This window comes from Tachyglossus aculeatus, chromosome X2 (genome assembly GCF_015852505.1).
Source record: "Tachyglossus aculeatus isolate mTacAcu1 chromosome X2, mTacAcu1.pri, whole genome shotgun sequence".
Classification (NCBI taxonomy): domain Eukaryota; kingdom Metazoa; phylum Chordata; class Mammalia; order Monotremata; family Tachyglossidae; genus Tachyglossus; species Tachyglossus aculeatus.
This window is the reverse complement of record NC_052100.1, coordinates 22900760-22924963: the sequence shown is the minus strand read 5'-3', so window position 1 is coordinate 22924963 and position 24204 is coordinate 22900760. Positions and strand designations below refer to the sequence as shown.

Below are 24204 nucleotides of genomic sequence, written 5' to 3'. Positions count from 1 at the left end.
CTATGTATGTGAGGGATCTGGATGAACCAGCCCGTCATAGTGGAAATATGAGAAGAGGGAGGAAGGGAGAGCTTTGAGAGAGGTGATGGACTCTGGAATTTGGGACAGTGGGCTTATTGTAACCTTGAGTTGGCCAGTCAGTCAATTGCACTTATTGAGTGCTTACTGTGCTGAGAGCACTGTTCTAAGCACTTGGGAGAGTACAGTATACAATATAACAGACACATTCCCTGACCACAAGGGCCTGGAATTTCAATGACTGAGATCAAAGTAACCTTTCAAGGTAATGAAATCCCTGTGTTTTCTAGGGCTTATTGGAGGAACAAGGTGATAAGGGGCCCAGACTAGAACACCTGTCTCGCTTGTTTGTCTTTGTGCTGATGTGGTCAGCGGGAGCTCTACTGGAACTGGGAGACCGCGCCAAAATGGAGCAATTCCTCTACAGCCATCCAGCCCGCCTGGAGCTCCCAAACATCAAAGGGGAAGAAACGCTGTTTGAATTTGGAGTCAGTGATGGTGGTCAGTGGGAGCACTGGTCAGAAAGAGTTAGTATTCACTGGAATAAAAGCCTGTCTTTGCTCTTTGCTTTCATGAAGAAGTGGGGTTGAAACAATGTGTTTGGCTCTTCCCCCCCCACCCCCCCCCCCATTTGACTGAATACGCTGGGCAGAGGGTGGGAGATTCTACTCATACACCTCCTCAAGGGTCGGGCTAAGAGGGGAGAAGCGCAGAGATATCCAGAGTGCCCACCAGCCGATCTGCAGATGGGTACCTCTGCAAATGGATACCCTCCCCGATGTGCCACCTTCTCTACTGATACTTTGGAGACTAAGTCAGATGATAGTCATAAAGTCAGATCGCATGTCTAGGGCACTTAGCGAGCCTCCTCCTTGTGTGCCGGAGCCTGAACCAAGAGGAGGAATAAAGGAGGAAGCAGAGGAGACTGTCCTTTCCTCTTCCCTAGCAGGCATTGGTTCCCTAACCCAAAGCAAAGAATCAGGCTCATTTAATTGGCTAATATCTCTGTTAATGGATTCAACAAGAAATCTGGCCTTGATGTCAAAATTCCAATGCCCACAAAAACTCTTTCAATTCAGTAGCGTCATTGAAAGTCATTTCATTTGTTATCAAGGAAATCATTCCTGCAGAAACTCCTCTAAGCTGAATAATGTGCTAAGAAGCATACACAGCAATGAGTCATATTCATGATTATGAACCTCTTTCAGAACTAGGAAAGTACTGTATACTAACAATTAACTTGAAAGAGATATCTATATACCAGTCTGCTCCAGGCAAACCAAGGATTTCTATTGGTGGCAAAATACTAAGTGATGTCTCTGAATTCTGTTATCTAGGCAGCATACTTTCCAAGGGTAGACAGAGGCAAGAAAATGAAATCAGAAAGACTTGTAAGTTCTTCAGGAGATTGAAAAACAGTGTCACACTCTAGATTCTGAACAAACTGAAAGGTTAAAAGGTGTTGGCAGTCAATCATATTTATTGAGCACTTACTGTGTTCAGAGCACTGTATTGAGTCCTTGGGAGAGTATAATACAACAATAAACTGACACATTCCCTGCCTACAGACTTACAGTCTAGAGGCAGTACCCAGCCTTCAATATGGCTGTGAGACTTGGATTTATTACAAACACTATGTTTGCCTTCTACAGCAGTTTCCTCAAGGCTCTCCATGTCATACTTAACATCAAATAACAGACTTAATGTGGGAGTTGAAAGAGAAGGAGACTTCAAAGAGCTTGCCAAGGTTCTGGATTCAGAAACAGAGAATTGTGGTGTTGTTAACTGTAATGGGAAACTTGGGTGAAGGCAAAGATTGAGAGGGAAGATAAGGAATTCCATTTGATTATGCTGAGGCAGCCAAGAGTTAGGATAGAGTAGAACCTAATGTAGTCTGTCCTCCTCTACCATACTTACATCTCTTTGACATGATAAGGAGTGGATTCTATGACAACACTGAGGATGATATGCCCCAGAGAAGGATCATGTCAAAAGGCACGAAGGTTCCCAGTGTTATTACATAGCTCCTTCTCCTTCCTCCTCTCCCTTCCCACAACAAGCGGGTTCTTTTCATACAAACAGAGGGAATGGAGATCTAGGGCTGCCCTTTCATTCATTCATTCAATCGTATTTATTGAGTGCTTACTGTGTGCAGAGCACTGTATTAAACCCTTCTATAAAGGGTACCTCAACAACCTCTAGGGACACTGGGATATTAACCTTCCATCATTGCCCTTTCCACCCTAGGTGCCTGAATACATTTATCCTGCAGATTCGGTGCCAGAATTTGACTCCATCCTAGTGCCTAATGTCGACAATGTCCGTACTGATTTTCTGATGAGAACAGTCATGAAGCAGAGCAAAGCCGTTCTGCTCCTCGGAGAACAAGGAACAGCAAAGACAGTCATGATTAAGGTATGGAAAAACAGATCTTCCCTAAAAACAATGCCATATTTTCAACTACAGCCAAGCGATTGAGTGCACCCCAGAAATGGGTACTTCTAATAGAAAAAGTTGCTGCCATTGATGTCCCATAGTTCTGGTTACAGAGACATTATCTCACCCCACTTGACATCGAGCCCCAAGTCCTCTCCCAAGTCTAAACTCAGCCAGGGCTGGGATCGTTTCTGATTTGAAGCCACAAGATAAACTATAACCATTTCTTTTCTCAGCTGATTTGGTCCCAGGTGGATGAGCCTTGACCTACCCATCTTCTCTACCTTGCTGTAGCTGTTGCTCAAAGGAAATGTCCCACATGAGGTTTCTCCAGCAGAGTCCTGCTTCCTGGGTCAACAAGAGTCTGGTGGTGGCAAACCAGACTCTAGGCTTGCAGTCTAGACAAGGAGACAGACATAAATATAAATAAATAAATTATGGATATGTACATAAATGCTATGGGGCTGAATAAAGGGAGCAAATCAAGGTGACACAGAAAGGAGTGGGAGAAAAGGAAATGAGGACTTAGTCAGGGAAGGCCTCTTGGAGGAGATGTGCCTTCATGAACAGGGAGGGTGTTCGAAACCAGAGGCAGAACATGGGTGAGAGGTCAGTGAAGCAGCATGGCTCAATGGAAAGAGCACGGGCTTGGGAGTCAGAGGTCATGGGTTCAAATCCCGGCTCCACCAAATGCCAGCTGTGTGACTTTGGGCAAGTCACTTAACTTCTCTGGGCCTCAGTTACCTCATCTGTAAAATGGGGATGAAGACTGTGAGTCCCACGTGGGACAATCTGATCACCTTGTATCATCTCCAGCGCTTAGAACAGTGCTTTGCACATAGTAAGCACTTAAATGCCATCATTATTATTATTACTATAGAGATTGAGGTACAGTGAGTAAGTTGGCATTAGAAGGGCGAAGTGTGTGGACTTGGTTACAGTAGGAGAGTAGTGAGGTATAGTAGGAGGGGGCAAAGTGATTGAATGCCTTAAAGTTGATGGAAAGGAGTTTCTGTTTGAGCAACCACTGAACGTTCTTGAGGAATAGGGAAACATAGACTGAACGTTTTTATAGAAAAACGATCCAGGCATCAGAGTGAAGTAGGGACTAGAATGGGGAGAAAAAGGAGGCAGGGAGGTCAACAAGGAGGCTGATACAGTAATCAAGGTGGGATAGGATAAGTGCTTGGATTAACGTGGTAACAGTTTGTATAGGAAGGAAAGGGCAGATTTTAGCAATGTTGTGAAGGCTAAACTGACAGGTTTTAGTGAGAGATTGAATAAGTGGGTTGAATGAGAGAGAGATGAGCCCATAATGTCAAGGTTATGGGTTTGTGAGACAGGAAGGATAGTGGTGCCATGTACAGTGATGGGAAAGTCAGGGAGAGGACAGGGTTTGGGTGGGAAGATAAGGAGTTCGTTTTTAGACATGTTAAGTTTGAGGTGGATAACAGGACATGCAAGTTGAGATGTCTTGAAGGCAGGAGGAAATATGAGACTGCAGAGAGGAAGTGAGAGAAGGGCTGGAGATGTAGATTTGGGAATCATCCTCATAGAGATGGTAGTTGTAGCCGTGGGAGAGAGTGAGTTTTCCAAGGGAGTGCGTGTAGATGCAGACTAGAAGCGGACCCAGAACTGAGCCTGGAGGGACACCCACAGTTAGGGGATGGGAGGAAGAAGAGGAGTCCGTGAAAGAGACTGAGAATGAGTGGCTAGAGAGGTGGGAGGAGAACCAGGAGAGGACAGTGTCAGTGAAGCTGAGGTTGGATAATGTTTCCAGGAATGGAGGTGGTTGACAGTGTCAAAGGCAGCTGAGAGGTTGAGGTGGATTAAGATGGAGTAGAGGCTTTGGTCTTGGCAAGAAGAAGATCGTTGGTGACCTTTGAGAGGGCAGTTTCTGTGGAGTGAGGGGGCAGAAACCAGATTGGAGGGAGTCAAGGGGAGAACTGGAGGAGAGAAACTTGAGACAACTAGTTCAAGGAGTTGGGAGAGGAATGGTAAGAGGGAGATGGGGTGATAATTGGTCTGTACCTCATTCATGTTTTTCTTTCCCGGTGCTTTGCACATAATAAGCAGTTAGTAAATACTATTCCTACTACTCCCCCTTTTATTCTCAAGCATGCTCGGATACTTGAACAGAACTTCACTGCTATTAATATTGAAACTGATGAAAAGTTAGGACTGGGGATGTGTTCCTTCTCACTACTCCGGGATAGACAGATGGTTTCATGTCTCCTCCCCTATGGCCCTCAACCCTTCTAGAAGGTTGTCCATTTGTCCATGTCTCTCTCCAATGCTTGGTCTCTGTGAGGCTCCCTCTGTCCTCATCCTCATGTCTTCATGCCTCCTTCCTCTCTGTTCTCCTTGTCTCCTCCTGATCCCCCTCCCCATTTCACCTTCTCATTCTTTTCTTTGTCCCTTAAAGTTACCTTGGGTTTCCTTGACCATTGTCCCTTCCCTATCCTTCCCTCTTTGTTTTTTTTCATTTTCATTTCTGATAGGCTGCCCCACTATCTCCCCTTTTCAGGTCTCTCTGCTTGGCATCCCCTCCAGGACCCTCCCATCATGCCATCTTTATTTATTCCTGTTACTTCTCTCTCTCTTTCAGAGCCCCACTCTCATTCCTTTTCCTCCGCTCTTCTTCTATCCCTCTCCTTTTCTCCTCTCTTCCCTCTATCTCCTCTCTTTGTCTCTCTCTGCCTTTCTTTTTCCATATATCCCCCCTGCACACCCAATTCTCTGTTCTCTAGTGTGCCCTGACACCTCCCTGGCATCTTTTCTACCTGGTAGCAAAAGGTGTGGGTATGGAAGCTAAAGGTATGCCCCCCTCACCCCCACCAGACACCTGTTGGGCAGGTGACACCCTGGGTGGGACATGTACAGTCAGCTTAGGAGTGGACAGGGCTAGCTAGCTGGGCATCTGGCATTTTCATCCCTCTTTGTCAAGGAAGGGTATTTGTTACCTGGAATTGACTTTAATGTCAGTCGTTCTCACTGATTGTGAACTCCTTGACAGCAGGGATTATGTCTACTTACTCTATTGTATTATTATTATTATCATTATTATTATTCTGATACTAGTTAAGCATTAACTATTTGCCAAGCACTGTTCTAAGTGCTGGGGTAGATGCAAGTTAATCAGGTTGGATATAGTCTCTGTCCCATATGAGACTCACGGTCTAAGTAGGACAGAGTAGGACTTAGTCCCCATTTTACAGATGAGGTAACTGAGACACAGAGAAGTTAAGTTACTTGCCCTAGGTCACAAAGCAGACACATGGCAGAGCCAGGATTAGAACCCAGGTCCTCTGACTCCAAGGCCCATGCTCTTTCCACTAGACCACACTGCTTCTCCCAAGAGCTTAATATAGTGCCCTGCACAGAATAAGCTCTCAATAAGTACCACTGATCAATTGATTGATTGATTCTTTTCCAGGGTTATACAAGCAAATATGATCCAGAACTGCATCTGACCAAGTGCCTGAATTTCTCTTCAGCAACTCAGCCCAGCATGTTCCAGAGAAGCGTAGAAAGCTATCTAAGCAAGAGAGTGGGCACAACATTTGGCCCCCCAGCAGGAAAGAAAATGACCATTTTCATTGATGATATCAACATGCCAATTATTAACGAATGGGGTGACCAGGTAATGAGATTTTAGGAGGAAACAAACTTTAGGTATTCAAAATGGGCCTGCCTCAGAGGCCCGTGACTGTCCCACTTGGTTGCAGATGTACAAGGACCAGACAGAGAAACTGAGCCTGAATTCAGAGGTGACCCTGAGGCGGGGTGGTATAAAGAATAGTCAGACTATAATCGAAACATCAAGGAAGATTAAAGCTCAGTAATTAAAAAAAAAACATCAAGCACCCAAAGGTCCTCAGGCGGCTCACCGCTTGAGGCAGAACCATCACCCTGGGTGAGCTACCTCCACGGCTCCAGAACAGCCTGCCAGATTTCATTTCCAGGGTGGCCTGATTGACATGGTAACACACCCTGACATTTCCCCACTCTCTGGCAGCCTGGTAACCATGTAAGCCCAGGCTCCCCTGAATTCCTTCCCACAGCTTTTTTTAACCTTGTCATGCCACCTCCTGTCCATTCCCTGGCTCACAGCCTGGACCTCCCGGGCTTCAGAGAGGCAGGGAAAGGAGGGGATGGGACGGAGCAAGGGGTGGAGGCCCAGGAGGGGAATACCGCTCTCCCCACCGAAAGCCCATCCCTTTGACAAGTTTGGCAGTCATGGGAGGTGTGGGCTGCAAGCCAGGGAAGCATCAGGCAGCAGAGACATAAATGAGACAAGTTTACAAAAAAATACATGCTGGGTGAGTCTGCCTATGGGCACAGGGCCAGCCTGTGGGGAAAACACAAGGAGAACACAGGGAAGGTGGAGAGGGGACAGATTTAAAGGATGTAAACAGGAGCTTCAGGAAATGGAAGTTTCCAAGAGCTGCAGGATGGGCAAGGTCAGGAGCAGAGAGGTGGAGGGCAGGGTCATCTGGTCAATGGGTGGGGGGCCGTGGTGGGTGAGTTTTTCAGGTAAGCGCACCATGTGAACCCAGCTTTTCTCAGAAGGAAAATTGTCCACACTGTGGTGTACCCACTGTCATGACTGCCACAGTGTGCTGGCTGTTTTGTTGGTAGTAGCTTTTGCCCATCCTGCCCTACTGCTAGGGACAGGAGAGTGGGGACAGTCAAGATGGCCACAGCCTTCAGCACTTTTCCCTGGAAGCTTCCTCAGTGGGCCAGCCCTGTCAGGTCATTCCCAGTTTGCACCCAGAAGCACAAAGGACAGGAGATGCTACTTATCATCACCCTCCCCGGCCAGGCTGGATCCGTCCAGACCCTACAGCCCTTGGCCTGACCATTTGTTCCACTAGCACCAGAATAAAAGTGGGAAGAGCAGCCCGCTCTCTTTTCCTTCCTCTTCCCTTCATTTTTCTGGTTTGGCTCACAGATCACTAATGAGCTGGTGAGGCAGCTCATGGAGCAGAAGGGTTTCTACAGTTTGGAGAAGCCTGGAGAATTCACCAGCGTGGTGGACATTCAGATCGTAGCTGCCATGATTCATCCCGGAGGAGGCAGAAATGACATTCCTCAGCGCCTGAAACGCCAGTTCACCATTTATAACTGCACTCTTCCCTCTAATTCCTCAATTGATAAAATATTTACCACTGTTGCAAAAGGCTATTTCTGTGAACACAGGGGTTTCTCTGAAGATATTTGTAAACTGGCTTCAGCTTTGGTCTGCACAGCTAGGAAAGTCTGGCATGCCACTAAAGCAAAGGTAACAACCAAATGGGATTCTGGCTGATGTTCTCTAGGCCTGGGAGGGGAGGGAAGATGGAGCATGTCACTGAAGGGAAACCAAGAAATGGATACAGTTTGGCAATCAAGCCCCAAATGCTGCTGGCATCCCAGGTCATTCCCTGGAGTGTCCTTTGGCTGGGTTAGGGAAACTTATGCAGTCCCCAGACCCAATGTCAGTCACTTCAGACAGAGCTCTCCACCGGACCCGGGCGTGAGCCCAGTTCCGGCAAAGAGGCATCTCTCGGCACCGTGCTGCCAGGCTCTGATCCCCATGGCTGAGATCCAGAATCTATTTTCAGAGCCCCTGTCCAAGCCCAAGGGATATCCCTCCCTCTCAATCCCATTCACAGTGGCCCTAGATAAATTGGCATTTTGCAGCCTCCGAGCTGTCCTGCCAACGCCAGCCCTGATTGACAGTGGCATTACAGTAGGTGGTTCCCGCTGAGATGACGGCATTATGTCTGAGACACAGAGAGGCCCCAGACCCAACTCTTTTAGGTTCATAAGAGTGCCCCCACCCCCAAGGACTCCTTGGAGACATCAGGGGAGAATTTGGTGCTAATAGCAAACATATACCAAGCAGTCCTGGGTTTACAAAGTCTGATTTCCTTTTACAGATGTTACCGACTCCTGCTAAATTTCATTACGTCTTTAACTTACGTGACCTCAGCCGCATCTGGCAGGGGATCCTCACCATTACTGCTGAAGTCTGCCAGAGCACGGACATCCTGGTGGCACTTTTCCGGCACGAATGCACGCGCGTGATTGCAGACAGGTTCATTACCCAGAAAGACAAAGACTGGTTTACAGACATGATGCATAAAGTAAACAGACCTCCGGCCCTCCCTTCCCAGCTCCCCTTCTGCCCCCTGCCCACAGGGAATGGGAAATGGAAGTGTTGCTGATCTTGGGAGTTGGGTGGGGAGGAAAGCAGAGGCAGGACTGACCCAGCACCATTAGCAGCTCCCAGGCCTAGTGAGATGGAATTTAGTGGAGCCAAGTAGTGGGGGAAGGGGAGGGGCAATTTGAGGAGTAGAAGATCGAATATCATTGCCTAGTGGAAAGAGCACAGGCCTGGGAGTCAGATGATGTGGGTTCAAATCTCCGCTCTGCCACATACCTGCTGTGTGACCTTGGTCAAGTCACTTAACTTCTCTGTGCCTCAGTTACCTCATCTGTAAAATGGGGATTGGGACAGGGAACACGATGTGGGACAGGGACTGTGTCCAGCCTGATTATCTTATATTTACCCCAGAGCTTAGAACAGTGGTTGGCACATAGTAAGTGGTTAATAAATACTATTATAATTATTATTTGCTGCTGTACTGTTCTCTTATTGGGTTCTAGGCAGCTCCTTGCTGCCTAGAACCAGTCAGAGAGCCACCAGTCCAGGGGAGGAAAACCTGCAATGAGCCTCTCCCAGCCGGACCCAGTCCACACTGTCCACTGGGATTTTGCCAGTATCCCCAGGGCCAGGATGGGCCTGCTCTGTTAACAGGGGAGAGCAGGTGAACTGTAGTACTGAATAAAACCCAAATAAAAATATTTTCATGAAGTCCTAGCCTAGGACACCTGTCTTGGGGTGGGTCCTGTTGGGAGGGGAGGGGCTTGGTTAATCAAAGGGGCAGAGTAAGCTGAGAGGCCCATTCCTGCATGGCCAGAGACCAGCAAGGGGAGAGCTTCAGGCCACTGTCAGGTGAAGCAGCTGAGCCCTCTTTTCCATTTGACTCTCTCTAGGTGGCCTTGGAAGACCACGGGACCCACCTCATAGGAAGTGACTCACAAGAGTCCTTCTTTGTGGATTTTTTGCGAGATGTGCCCGAGGCTACTGGAGAGGAAACTGAGGATGCAGACCTTGAAGCCCCAAAACTTTATGAGCCTATTTCCTCCTTTGATAATTTGGCGGAGAGATTGCAGATGTTCATGCAGCAGTACAATGAAATCATCAGGGGAAGCCAAATGGACCTCGTCTTTTTCAGGGTATTTATTGAATTTACCTATACACCATGCCCTGCCCAATGACTCAGAGGAAGTGGGGTGTCTGCAAGAAACAGGGACTCAGAATCCGGAGCTCACTGTGACTATTCAAGAAAGAAAATATGCCTATTCCAGGTGCTGAGTCTGGGTCTTCAGAAGGATATGCATAAACCTCCCAGTAATCTATCACACGTTTTTAAAATCTTGGAATACGTAAGAAGATCAGCAGGACCATTCTGGGTCAGATCCATGATCCTTCCAGCCCAGGATCCTTTCTCTAACAGTAGCACCAGGATGCTTAGAGAAACCATGTGATAATTGCCATCCATCCTGGTGGCTAGAGATGAACCACCTAGCACTGCCAACTTTCCCTCTAGGGAACTCCTAACTTTCCCTTTAGGGAACCCATGGTTTTATCCAAACTTGGGCTTCTTTTCCACGTTTCCCAAGCTCCTAGAACAGTGTTCTCCACACCAAATTCTCAGTAAATACTGTTGATAGTTTGGGACAGTGCACTTTCCTTGTACAACCAGTTTCCTCATGCTCATCACCTGCTGGGTAAAGAAATATTTACCTGCCTGTTTATTTGTCTTGAACCTAACTCCTTCCAGATTCAATGGATATCCTCCCATCCCAGGGGTGGTGTGGAGTTCTGGTGAGCAACAACTCCGTGTTCACTCTGCCACACCCTAAATTTTGTCAACCTTATCATATTCCCCCCATTACCCTTCTCCTTCCAAACTGAAGAGTTCTAAACTCATAGGGAAGCCCTTCTCTGAAATTTATCCAGCTCTTAGGTACTTCCTAAGATGCAGGCAGTATTCCATGGTGGGTGTTTTTAATAAAATGACAAAATCGTGCCCAAGGACAGATCCAGACACAATTCTGGGCTCCTTTACAGGTACTGTTTACAATGAACCCTTTTCTTTCTTCCTTTACTGTTAAAGCTCTCCCTTTCAATGACAGTGATGATGCATTCACTAAAAATGATGAATTTTGTGTATGGATCCTCGAGACAACATACCAAATGACTTACTAGGGCCTGGGCAACAGGTACTTCCTCTCTCCATCCGGAAAGGGTGTTTGGGTTTGGACCAAGATGAATCACTTTCCGATCAAGATCAGGCCACTGCACAAAGTCATTGTAGGTTGGATGCTTTACAGTAACTTTTATTTCTTTTTCCTTGAAACCCAGTATGCAATGACCCACCTGATTAAGATCTCCAGAATTATTAGAACTCCTAGAGGAAGTGCTTTGTTGGTTGGTGTTGGTGGCTCAGGAAAGCAAAGCTTGACCCGGCTGGCCTCCTATATAGCAGGATATCAGAGTTTTCAGATCACCTTAACGAGGTAATACGAGATGGAGTCATTGTTGGAATTCTTTGCTGATCTTTTCAATGAATGAGCACCTCTACTTTGAGCTAGACTGACAACTCATCCCATAAACTCCAGATACTTAAAATGACATTTCCCGAATCACCAATTTTGTTCTCATCCTATGACACTCTTGAGAGTCAACTGAGTGGAAGCCTGCCCAGTTGGAGTGGGCAAGGACCATGTCTACCAACTCTGTTGCATTATCCTCTCCTAAGGGCTTAGTACAGTGCTCTGCAAACGGTATGTGCTCAGTAAATATCACTGATTGATTGGTTAATTGAGCAGATCATAGCCTGGTGTTTGGCTCTTTTCTTCCGTTTTCCCCTATCTTCTTTCTTTGTAAGCCCAGACGAGCCATTTTCTCATCATTCATCTTCATTCAGGCCCTGTTTGGTTCTCCCTCTCCTTTCATATATGACAGATCAACATTCTTCCCACCTTCAAAGCCTTATTTAAAATCACATCTCCTCCAAGAGGCCTTCCCCGACAGCCCTCGTATCCCCTACTCGCTCCCCCTTCTGTCTCACCTATGCACTTGTCTGTACCCTTGAAGCACTTGATATTCAGCTCTTTCTCATCTCCACAGCACTTGAATACATATCCATAATTTCTACCTTCCCCTCTAGACTGAAAGTTCATTGTGGGCAGGGAATGTGTCTGTTATATTGTTGTGATGTACTTTCCCAAGTGCTCAGTACAGTGCTCTGCACACAGTAAGCACTCAATAAATGTGATTGATTGATTGATGTGGGCTGCTAGAATGCCCACTGGCCTGCTGTGTGCCCTCGATCAAGTCATTTAAAGTCTCTGTGCCTTGGTTTCCTCATCTGTAAAATGGAGATTAAATACCTATTCTCCTTTCATTTTCCCGGTTTCACAGAGATGCAGTTTGGACAAAAGGAGAGAAATAATATAAAAATACTTTAGAAAAATAAAAGTACTGTACAAATTCCAGATATTATTATGCGTGCATTGTGGAAGTAGACACTAGTTTAAAGAGATGAACAGAGCAGTTGTTCCCAACCTCAGGTGTAAGAGACCAGTTTCAATTACCTCAATAATAGATCCCTTTTGCAAGGAAACCAATAGTGGTGGAATTTTCTATTACTGTTCTAGCCCTATTTCTCTGATGAACCTTTGTTCCTTTAGAACATATGGCACCAGTAACCTTATGGAGGACTTGAAAACTCTCTACCGTGTTGCTGGCCAAAAAGGGCAGGGCATCACCTTCATCTTCACCGACAACGAGATCAAGGATGAATCCTTTCTGGAGTACCTGAACAATGTGTTGGCCTCGGGAGAAGTTTCCAATCTTTTTGCCCGAGATGAACTGGATGAAATTTCCCAAGACCTGATGGCGGTGATGAAGCGGGAGCACCCAAAACGCCCACCCACCGGCGAGAACCTCTATGATTACTTCCTATCGCGGGTCCGCCGCCATTTGCACGTTGTGCTCTGTTTTTCTCCAGTCGGAGAAAAGTTCAGAACTCGGGCCCTGAGGTTCCCAGGGCTGATTTCAGGATGTACCATGGACTGGTTCCAGGGCTGGCCGAGGGACGCCCTGGTGGCCGTGGCCCAGCAATTTTTAACATCTTTCAAAATGGAGTGCACAGAAGAAATCAAAGGGAAACTGGTCAGCACCATGGGGACATTTCAAGATATTGTCGCCGAAAAATGTTCTGAGTACTTTGAAAGGTTCAGGCGCCAGACATTCGTTACCCCGAAGTCTTACCTTTCTTTTATTGGAGGCTACAAATTGATCTATGAGGAAAAATTGGGGAATGTTGGAAGTCTATCTGACCGGATGAAAACAGGTACAGTACAATTGTATTTACAAAACCACAAGCCCTGGGGGCCAAGAATTACCTCACGCAGAGCCACTCGATTCTGGAGGGTCCATCCTGGAGCCCCCCTCTGCTCGAGTCCTCCCCGCCCAGGTTCAGTCAATACAGCTTTGGCCTTGGCAAACTGCAAAAGTCCCCAGGTTCCTGGGGAAGACCCTCCTCCCTCCACTGCCATTCTTCCCCAATCCCAAGCCTGCTCCTTTCCCAGAAGGCAGCAGCAGGGCAGAGGCTGCTGCTTCTGCCCCTCTGGAATGGAGAGGAGAGGGACAGGGAAGAGAAAGTGAGAACTGAGAGGGTCTAACATGAAAAACTTGATAAGACTTTTTTATAGTATTTGTTAATAATAATAATCATTGTGGTATTTGTTAAGCGCTTACTATGTGCCAGGCACTGTACTAAGTGCTGGGATGGACACAAGCCAATCCCACGTGGGGCTCACAGTCTCAATCCCCATTTTACAAGTGAGGTAACTGAGGCACAGAGAAGTAAAGTGACTTTCCCAAGGTCACACAGCAGACAAGTGACAGATCCGGGATTTGAATCCATAACCTTCTGACTCCCCGGGCCGTGTTCTCACTGCTTCTTGAGATTTATCCTTGGGGTCCTACAGGAGAAATTTGGGGATTAAGTGAGTTGACAGAAAAGACACCTTTTCTGGCTCAGGTGGAAGGAATCAGGCAGCTGCCTGATTTGGTATTCCATATCGCTTTGGTTTCTTTCTTTTCTCACCAATACTGCTGCGTTCTGGCTCCACAGGTCTGGCCAAACTGATGGAAGCAGAGGTTTCGGTGAGTCAGCTTTCTGCAGAATTAGCCGTGAAAGAGAAAGACCTGGCAGTGGCCTCTGAAAAAGCTGATGGTGTGTTACAAGAGGTGACGCTGAAAGCCCAGGCTTCCGAGGCAGTGAAAACACAGGTGCAGAAGGTCAAAGACAAAGCCCAAGCCATCGTGGATGAAATTGCCGTGGACAAAGCCACAGCAGAGGATAAGCTCCAAGCTGCAAAACCAGCTCTTCAGGAGGCTGAGGCTGCTCTGCAGGTCAGGAGTAGTGACCTTGGTCTATATTCTACCAAACAATCAATGTATTTCCTGAGCATTTACCATGTTCAAAGCACTGTGCTAAGCACTTGCGAGAGCTAGTCCTTCTAATAATAATAATAATATTAATAATGGCATTTGTTAAGTGCTTACTATGTGCAAAGCACTGTTCTAAGCGCTGGGTGATACAAGGTGATCAGGTTGTCCCACGAGGGGCTCACAGTCTTAATCCTCATTTTACAGATGAGGTAACTGAGGCACAGAGAAGTTAAGTGACTTGCCCAGAGTCACACAGCTGACAAGCGGCGGAGCCAGGATTTGAACCCATGACCTCTGACTCCCCAGCCCGTGCTCTTTCCACTGAACCATACTGCTTCTAGTCATATGGACCCAAGAACACAGATGATGCTGTAGGGAAAGAAACTAGGATACTAAAGTCATCCCTAGATTTAGAAGGGCTAGAAGTGTCCATATGGGACAAGCTCAGTAGGGCCTTAGGTGCCTACTTTTAATTTAGAGTATGGAGATGAAAAGGTAACATGGATTATAGGGGGTGTGGAGGCCAGGAGGGGACAGACTTCAAAAAGCGACCAAGCCAGAAAGCCATTATTTGGGGTCTTTTTATCACCCATGAAAAATGCTCAGGTTAGATCAGAGAGCTGGGAGTTGAGCTTTAAAGGCTGAAGAGACCATCGCCCCTATCCCCCCAAATAATTAGCACCCCTGAGAGAGACAAGCAACTTAAATTTATCTGGATCCTAATCAACAAACTTCAATGGGATCTTAATTTACTGAATGACAGAAAATGACAGACATCATCTTCTGCAATTTTTCAGACAATTAAACCAGCTGACATCGCTACGGTCCGCAAGCTGGGCAAGCCTCCTCATTTGATAATGAGAATTATGGACTGTGTTCTCCTCCTATTTCAAAGAAAAATTGATGTTGTGACTACTGATCCAGAAAGATCATGTGTGAAGCCATCATGGACTGAAGCCCTGAAACTAATGAACAATTCCGGATTTCTTAATATGTTACTTTCTTTCCAAAAGGTAAAAAAAACAAAAAACACAAGTTGTCCTTTTCACCTGAGAAATCCCACTGTGCACATCATCAATCAGTGGACCAATCATTTGTATTTATTGAGCTCTTACTATGTGCAGAGCACTGTACTAAGTGCTTGGGAGAGTTTTAAGACATGTTCCCTGCCCAAAAGGAGTTTGCAGTCTAGTGGGGGAGTCAGACATTAAAATAAAATACAGATAGGGGAGATGGCAGATTATAAGGATGTATATATTAATGCTGTGGGAATGGGGGTGGGGTGAGGATGTGCTTAAGGGATATGCACCCAAAAGCATGGACAATGCAGGGGGAGGGCAAATAGGGTGGGAAAATAAGGGCTTAGTGAAGGAAGCCCTTTTAATTAATTAATTATGCTTTATGTTAAATACTTATGTGTCAAGCACTGTTCTAAGATCTGGGGTAGATACAAATTAATCAGGTTGGACACATCCCTGTCCTATGTGGGGCTCGCAGTTTGTGGCTGTGGGGCAGGGGAGGGGTTACAAGATGGCATAAGGTGTGGGAAGGGGTTCATTCATTTATTCAATCGTATTTATTGAGAGCTTACTGTGTGTAGAGAAATGTACTAAGCGCATGGAAGAGTATAACACAACAATAAACAGCCACATTCCCTGTCCATAATGAGCTATGGGAGTAAACTGATGGAGTCAGACACAGGGGAAGGAGAGCATGGGGCAATGATGAGTAAGAAGGACTGAGTTGGAGTGATTAGAGAGAGGGGTTTGAGGGGCCATGGTGAGGTCAAAGAGTTTTACGGGATTTAAAGGAGATTGTCCAGAGCAGTTGCAGCTTAATCAATCGATGGTATTTATTGAGCACTTCCTGTGTGCCAAGCACTGAACTAAGTGCTTGGAAAAGTACAGTATACCAGAATTAGTAGAAATGTTCCCTGCCCACGAGGAGTTTACAGTCTAGAGGGAAGAGTTTACAGCATACCAGCTCAATCTGGTGTTTCCCTCAATTAACTCTAGAGAACATTCTCAATTTGTGTTTCCTCATGGAGGGGAGTGACTGCACAGATAATTTAAAATCACAGATAATCCACACACTTGCATGCACCTGTCTCTGCAGAAGAAAAAAACTCATAGTTCTGCAATACCTGGAATTTTCTGTTTCTTTAGGAGAATCCATCAATTCCTCCAAAAAGTGGTTTAGATTTCTCCCGCCAGAACAGAAAAGCCCTAAAAGCCAATCCCACAAGCAACATTAGACCAACCTCCACAGACTTTTCTACAAACTAATGGCTTGTTTGGCCAAAAGAGGGGACAGAGGGCAGCACTGGCAAGAGATTTTCTTTTCTTTGTATGTTTATTTTTGGAAGCATCAATGTTGACCCTATTCAGAATTTTGGTTTTTTGGCTTTCTACCCATATCAGCAATGTTTCAGCTTTAATTTGACTTTTACAAGAGTGTTTTGATTTGGCGAGATTGCAAAGTACCTAGCTAGTAATATGTTTCAACATACAGGACACCATCACAGGAGAGGTGGTAGAACTACTTCAACCTTATCTAGGCATGGATGACTATAATCTCGATACCGCTAAAAAGGTCTGCGGGAACATCGCAGGTCTGTGCTCCTGGACCCAAGCCATGGCTTACTTCTACACGATCAATAGAGAAGTCCTTCCCCTTAAGGTAAACCACAGGACCTTTCATAGAGTTGCTTTTTCCAAAGTTGTAATCACTAGCCCATTAAGTTTTTGCCCAGAATTTCAGAATGTCCAGCATGTCCATTTTCACCAGCCCTCAGAGCTCCCCAGCCCAGCAGTCCCCAAGCAGGCTGAAAAATGAAGATGCTGTACAGTGGCCTCAGTGGATGGACAGGATCAGGGACTAAAGGGGGAGGGGGTTTAAGGGAGTTTGAAGGGGAGGGGCTACAGGGAGGAGGAGGGGCTACTTGGGCAGTGGGGTGAGGGGGCTTGGAGGCATAGCCTAAAGTGATTGGAGCTTAAAAGACTGGGGCCTTGAAAGGCAGCAGAGAGAAGAAAGGGGGAGGGAAAAAGACAAAAGTAGCAGGAGGAAGGGGAAGATATGGAGTCCTGAGGGGTAGATAACTTTACTCCTTCTCCTCCTCCTCCTGTAACCACTGACCCTGCTCTCCCCTGCCTCTGTCTGACCCCAGCATTTTGGTTGGACGGTGTGTTTCCCGCTGCCTCAGAAACTTTCATCGCTAGCCTGGAAAGGCCAGTTAAGCCCTGTCATTGGTAGTAGTAGCTGTTCTTGCTGCCGCTGCAGAAGACTCTTTCCTCTCTCCTCCTCCTCCTCCTCCCCCCACTCCTCCTCATCAGCAGCAGAGACCAGAAGGCTGCCCTACTGCCTCTGTTCCAGGCCCCTCAGAGGAAAGAATCCCAGTTCCCCACCCATGCTAGAGACTCCTGTTTCTGACATCCACAGGCAAACCTGGCACTGCAGGAGGCCAGATTGTCAGTGGCTCAGTCAGAGCTGGACAATGCCCAGAGCCAACTGGATGAGAAGCAGAGGGAACTGGTAGCTGTCCAGTCCATGTATGATGCAGCCATGGCAGAGAAACAGGCCTTGTTGGATGATGCTGAGGCCTGCAGGCGGAAGATGTGCAACGCAACAGCTTTGATCGATGGGCTCAGAGGAGAAAAGGTGCTAAGCATCTTCCTTCGCGATAACTCAAACCAATACCCCGGGCTTTGGCCACTCCTCCCAACGAGTAGGGCCCAATTAGAGTCTCACTTTCAACCTGACCACAGAGGATCCATCAGCAGCTGCAGCCTCAACAGCGGCAGGGTGGGGCCAGTGGATGGAGCAGTGTTGGATGAGTCTTTTCTCACTCTCTATTCCTTCTACTGCCCACCTTTGGGGACACCAGAAGTCTGGCCTCTAGCAGTCCCACCCAATCCCACCTCTAACCCCCAAATCCCAGGACTGCTACTTGTTTGTTGTGTGACCTTGGGCAAGTCACTTAACTTCTCTGTGCCTCAGTTACCTTATCTGTAAAATGGGGCTTAAATCCTCCTCCCTCTGACTTAGACTGTGAGCCCCATGTGGGGCAGGGACGGTGCCCCACCAGACAATATTGTATCTACTTAGTACAGTGCCTGTTACCTAGTAAGTGTTTAAAGAGCACCATAAAAATTGTTAGTCAAGCTCTTCCACCTCCCTAATGACAAGACCTACTTAGGGGCAGTGTGGTCTAGTTGACAGAGAGAGAGAGAATATCTGAGATTTAAGATTTAGGAGACCTGACCACTGACTTTCTGTGTGATTCACGCAAGCGGTCACTTGACCACTCAGGGCCTCTGTTTCTTCATCTATAAAATGAGGATAACATTAGCTGCCTCTCCTGATTTTACAGAGATGTTATAAAGATAAACAAGATAACTGATGCCAAAGCCCTTTAGAAAAGTGAAAGCACTTATACCAATTTCAAAAAAAATCTACCTTTAAAAAATGCCATAAATATCCTGTTCTTTCCAAGCAAACTCTTCTAGAATTCACCAACTTGAACTTCAACTTAATGGACTGCTCATTTTCCATTCAGGTACGATGGACCAAAAGCAAGAACAGGTTCCAGAACCAAATTCTTCACTTAGTGGGTGATGTGCTTCTGGCCACTGGATTCCTATCTTATTCTGGTCCATTCAACCAGGAGTATAGGTTCTTGCTTCTGGACCTATGGAAAAAGGAGATGAGCGACCATCAGATCCCATTCAGTCAAGTACGTTCATTCATTCATTCATTCAATCGTATTTATTGAGCGCTTACTGTGTGCAGAGCACTGTACTAAGCACTTGGGAAGTACAAGTTGGCAACATATAGAGACGGTCCCTACCCAACAGTGGGCTCACATTCTAGAAGGGGGAGACAGACAACAAAACAAAACATATTAACAAAATAAAATAAGTATGTTAACCCTGAGCAGCAACAGAGCAAGCATGGTGGGTTGCATGGAGGGTTAAACCCTCAGGAACAGGAGGGGGATTATGTAATCAATCAATCAATCATATTTATTGAGTGCTTACTGTGTGCAGAGCACTGTACAAAGCACTTGAAAGAGTACAATATAACGGAATTGGTACACATGTTCCCTGCCCACAATGACCTTACAGTCTAGAATGGAGCTTACAGTCTACAGTTTACAACACAAACCTTGCTGAAGCCCAATGCCTGGGAAATCGACTTTTAGGGTTTCTCGGTTTAACCTAATTTACAACTCCAAATTTTTTTTTAATGGAGTTAGTCCTGAAAAGAGCCACAAGCCTTTAATTTTAAAAGGTGCTAAGTTTATCTTACTATTTGATTTGATGAACCAACATAGTCTTGGGATAAATCAACAATGTGTTTATTGACATCAATAGTATCCATATGAATTCTGGATGGGGTACTTGGCAGGTTTGGTCATTTGTAAATGTGTCATATCTTTTCTTTGGGAGATTTCCTTTCTTCCTCCTCTGTAAAGAGGAAATTTCTATAAAGAGATTAGCCTTCACCCAAGGAAACTGCCTCCATTCGCAGGGTTGAAAATGCCAGTAAGGGAAAAGAGGAGGAGGGGAGCAAGTGTTTTTAATCAATTCATAGTATTTATTGAGTGATTACTGTGTGCAGAGCACTATACTAAGCATTTGGGAAAGTACACTATAACAGAGTTGGTGGATGCATTCCCTGCCCACATCATCATCATCATCATCAATCGCATTTATTGAGCACTTACTGTGTGCAGAGCACTGTACTAAGTGCTTGGGAAGTACAAGTTGGTAACATATAGAGACAGTCCCTACCCAGCAGTGGGCTCACAGTCTAAAAGGGGGAGACAGAGAACAAAACCAAACATACTAACAAAATAAAATAAATAGAATAGATATGTACAAGTAAAATAAATAAATAAATAGAGTAATAAATATGTACAAACATACATACGTATATACAGGTGCTGTGGGGAAGGGAAGGAGGTGAGATGGGGAGATGGAGAGGGGGACGAGGGGGAGAGGAAGGAAAGGGCTCAGTCTGGGAAGGCCTCCTGGAGGAAGTGAGCTCTCAGTAGGGCCTTGAAGGGAGGAAGAGAGCTAGCTTGGCGGATGGGCAGAGGGAGGGCATTCCAGGCCCGGGGGATGGGTTTAGTCATTCAAAAGTTATCGAGAGCTTTTTCTGTACAGAGCACTGTACTAAGCACTTGGGAGAGCATAATAGAGTTAGTAGACACAGTTCCTGCCTTCAAGGAGTTTATAATCTAGCAGGAGAGAGAGAGAGAGAGAGAGAGAGAGAGAGAGAGAGAGAGAGAGAGAGAGATTAAAATAAATTACAAGTAGGGGGAAGCAATGAAGTTTAATGATATGTCCATAAGTGCTACCGGGGAAGTAAGTGGTGGAGGTAGGGAGAACCCAAGTGCTTAGGAGACATGGTAGGGCTGAAGTGGCAGTAAGGGGTAAAGTAGAGTGGGGAGAAGACAGATTACTCAGGGAAGGCCCCCTGTAGGAGATGTGATTTGAAGCTGGGGAGATTTGTGGTCTACCAGAGGTGGAAGGAGAAGGGAGTTTCAGATGAGGGAGGATGTGAGCAAGAGGTTGATAGAGAAGTGAGAGTGAGGCACATTGAGTAAGTTGGTTTGAGGGGACCAAAGTTAAGAGCTGAGGAGAAGTGAGGGAAGAGAGAGGATACGTACTGAAAAAAAATACTAATTGAGTGCCTTGAAGCTAAAGGTCAGTTTCTGCTGAATGCAGAAAGGAATGGGAAACCATTTGGAGTTTCTGAGGTGAGGAGAGATATGCCCAAAACCATGTTTTAGAAAAATGATCTCAATAGCAGAGTAAAATTTGAACTGGAGAAGGGAGAGACTGGAGGTGGGAGGTCTGAGAGGAGGTTGATGCAATAGTTGTCAGACTATAACAAGCATTTAGACCATGATGGTGACAGTTTAGGTGGAGGGGAAGATTCTGGAGGTGTGAAGAAAGAACAGGTAGGATTCAGTGACCAACTGTATATGGGGGTGTGAAAGAGAGAGAGGAGTCAAGGATAATACCAAGGTTGCAGACTTGACAGAATGTGATGGGAAAGTTAGGAGGAGCGATTTTGAGAGGGAAGATGGGGAGTTCAGTTTTGGGAATGTTGAACCTGAAGTTCTAGCTGGATGTTCATGTAGGAAAGTCCTGGAGCCAGGAGGAGGTACGAGATTTCAGAGATAGGAAAAGATAGGGGCTAGTGAGGTAGATTAAGGAATCATCCGAATAGAGGTAGTAGTTGAAGCTCTGAGCGCAGATGAGTTTTCTAAGGAAGTAGGTGTAGATTGAGAAGAGAAGGGGATCCAGAACTGAGCCTTGAGGAACACCCACAGTTAGGGGGTGAGAGACAGAGGAGGAACCAGGGAAAGAGACTGAAAAGGAGTGGCTAGAGAGGTAGGAGGGAGAGCCAGAAGAAGACAGTGTCAGTGAATCCAAGGTGAGATAGTATTTCTAGGAGATGGGGAGGGCCCCAGTCACCTAGGCAGTCGGGAAGTTGAGGAGGAGAATCAGCATGGCCTAGCGGAAGGAGCACTAGCCTGGGTGTCAGAGAACCTGGGTTCTAATCCTGGCGCGCGCGCGCGCACACACACACACACACACACACACACACTGTATCCACTCCCTCGGCCGTTTTTTTTTTCTTTTAGGATTTCCAGGACATGAACATGTGTCACAGAACCGGAGGCAGGACAGACACTGAACTTTTCAAACTGTCCTAGCAAAAATCAGGATGTCTGGTCAATTTAGTCCAACTCTGTGTCTAGTTCTTCCCTGCTTGTGATGTTTCCCCTTTATAGCTTCCTCTGTTTCTGCCTCCCCTGTATGACTTTTTCTCTTCCTCCCCTCCTCACCAGCGGGTTTGGGTCAATGTCCCACACCACTTTCCAGGCACTCCACCCCTGCCTCACTTGGAATTGAAGATAATAACACTCTGGCCACTTTATGCACACGTCATAACACATCCAGTCAGTCAATCAATCAGTCATATTTATTGAGCTTTTACTGTGTGCAGAGCAGTTCCACTAAATGACCTATTTAGATGAAGAAGAAGTGGAAAGAATACCATGCAAAGTAAATGTGTAATGTCAATCATTTAAGCATTACTGAGAGAAGAAACATTGTGGCAATTATTTTGGAAACTACATGGATTTTTAGTAATATCACAATTTGACTTCCTCTTTAGGATCTCAACCTCATCACTCTGCTGGTTGACAATACAACAGTTGATGAGTGGAATCTCCAGGGACTTCCGAATGATGATCTTTCGATTCAGAATGGCATCATTGTCACAAAGGCATCACGATTTCCTTTGTTGATTGATCCACAAAGTCAAGGGAAGATCTGGATTAAAAATAAAGAAAAGAACAATGAACTCCAGGTAACATCTTCCTTTACTAAGGTGGAGCTAAATTAACTTTCAAAGTACAGAATATGGGTGGTGAAGAGAGGATGTGGTATGCACGATATTCTTGCCCTACTTTTAAGGCACATGGAAATGTGTGGTGAATTTTGTATGAAAATAACAAATCTTCCCCAAGAATTACAAATTTGCCCCAAAGGTAGCATCACTACACTTTTGAAGTTAGATGCTCAGCTCTAACACCAGCTCTAAAATCCATTGCACTGTAGAGATGACCTTGGGTCTCCATGCTAGTGATGCCTGAGTTTGCCCCAGGAGTTGGCTTCCACCAGCTCATAATTCTTAGATTTGGATCCCCCAGATGACACAGGAAGCATTCAAGTTCATATAGGCAATCCAGCTCCATTAAGAGCTGGTGGCTGAGGTGAGATAGCGAGCCATGTGTTTTGCAGGATCCACCCACACAGATTACTCTCTAGTTATAGGCAGAGAAGCAGTGTAGCCTAGTGAAAAGAGCACTGGCCTGGGAGTCAGAGGACCTGGGTTCTAATCCTGGCTCTGCCACTTGTCTGCTGTGTGACTTTGGGCAAGTTACTTCACTTCTCTGTGCCTCAGTTCCCTCATCTGCAAAATGGGATTCAGTATTTGTGCTCATTCATTCATTCAGTCATATTTATTGAGTGCATACAGTGTGCAGAGCACTGTACTAAGCACTTGGGAAGTACAATTCAGCAACAGAGACAATCCCTGCCCCAGCGGGCTCACAATCTAGAAGGGGGGAGACAGACATCAAAACAAGTAAAAAGGCATCAGTACCATCATTATAAATAAAAAGAATTGTAAATATATACACATCATTAATACAAATATATAGAATTACAATTATAAATATGTATGTATATGCACAAGTGCTGTGGGACGGGAAGGGTGGTAGAGCAAAGGGAGAGAGTCAGGGCGATGGGGAGGGATGGGGGAGCAGAGGAAAAGGGAGGCTTCCTTCCTATTTAGACTGTGAGCCCCATGTGGGACCTGACATTGTTTCTACCCCAGCATCTACCCCAGCACTTAGAACCGTGCTTGGCACATAGTAAGCACTTAACAAATACTACAATTATTACTATTATTATCACCTGTATTCATTTTATGAAAGGCTTCTACAGGCAGGCACATAGGTACTAGAAAGGCTCGAAATAGAATAGTGCAGTATATTGATCCAAACAGAACCTCATACTAGATTCAGGAATAACAGCCTATCCCTGACCTGATACTTGTTTTTAACTTAAACCCCCGCCCCCCACCACCTTTAACCCACTACTCAACTTCCCATAGCAGCTCCTGCGTGGGTACACCGTCATCAGGTTCTTCTCTGGAAGTTCACCCTGCTGGCCCTCAGCCTTTCTGCAGATTCCCACATCTGTTCTCTTCAGAGGTCTCAGAGGCACTCGTTTCCTCAAGACTCTGGGGTTTCTCCCCACTTCAAAACCCCCATCCTTCTTGTCCATCTCCTCCCCAGTAACTGGCTGTGTTCTGCTTGCTGTCACCAGGTGAGTCATTGACAACCCCCTTGAGTAGAGCTGGGAAGGGAGAGGCGGATAAAGGGAGTCTTTCGGCTCTCTGCTCTTCTTTTTACAGGTCACAGCCCTGAACCACAAGCTCTTCAGAAATCATCTGGAAGATTGCCTGTCCCTGGGGAGGCCCCTGCTAATTGAGGATGTCGGAGAAGAACTCGATCCTGCTCTTGATAATATTTTAGAAAAAAATTTCATGAAGTCTGGGTCGACCTTTAAAGTAAGATGTAT

At 46.0% G+C, this 24204-nt stretch overlaps 1 protein-coding gene across 1 annotated transcript in view; it reads left to right on the top strand.

The window, feature by feature from the left end:
• LOC119949539 (dynein heavy chain 5, axonemal-like) overlaps positions 1 to 24204 on the top strand; it is a 124606-nt gene that overhangs the window by 77120 nt on the left and 23282 nt on the right. Inside the window, exons 49-63 of the mRNA XM_038771398.1 lie at positions 309 to 545; positions 2266 to 2433; positions 5891 to 6097; positions 7409 to 7738; positions 8379 to 8585; positions 9499 to 9741; positions 10934 to 11088; positions 12265 to 12929; positions 13716 to 13996; positions 14833 to 15048; positions 16547 to 16714; positions 17474 to 17692; positions 18591 to 18767; positions 22229 to 22423; positions 24038 to 24193. Coding sequence (XP_038627326.1) covers positions 309 to 545; positions 2266 to 2433; positions 5891 to 6097; positions 7409 to 7738; positions 8379 to 8585; positions 9499 to 9741; positions 10934 to 11088; positions 12265 to 12929; positions 13716 to 13996; positions 14833 to 15048; positions 16547 to 16714; positions 17474 to 17692; positions 18591 to 18767; positions 22229 to 22423; positions 24038 to 24193 — 3624 coding nt within the window. The remainder of the gene's footprint in view (positions 1 to 308; positions 546 to 2265; positions 2434 to 5890; positions 6098 to 7408; positions 7739 to 8378; positions 8586 to 9498; positions 9742 to 10933; positions 11089 to 12264; positions 12930 to 13715; positions 13997 to 14832; positions 15049 to 16546; positions 16715 to 17473; positions 17693 to 18590; positions 18768 to 22228; positions 22424 to 24037; positions 24194 to 24204) is intronic.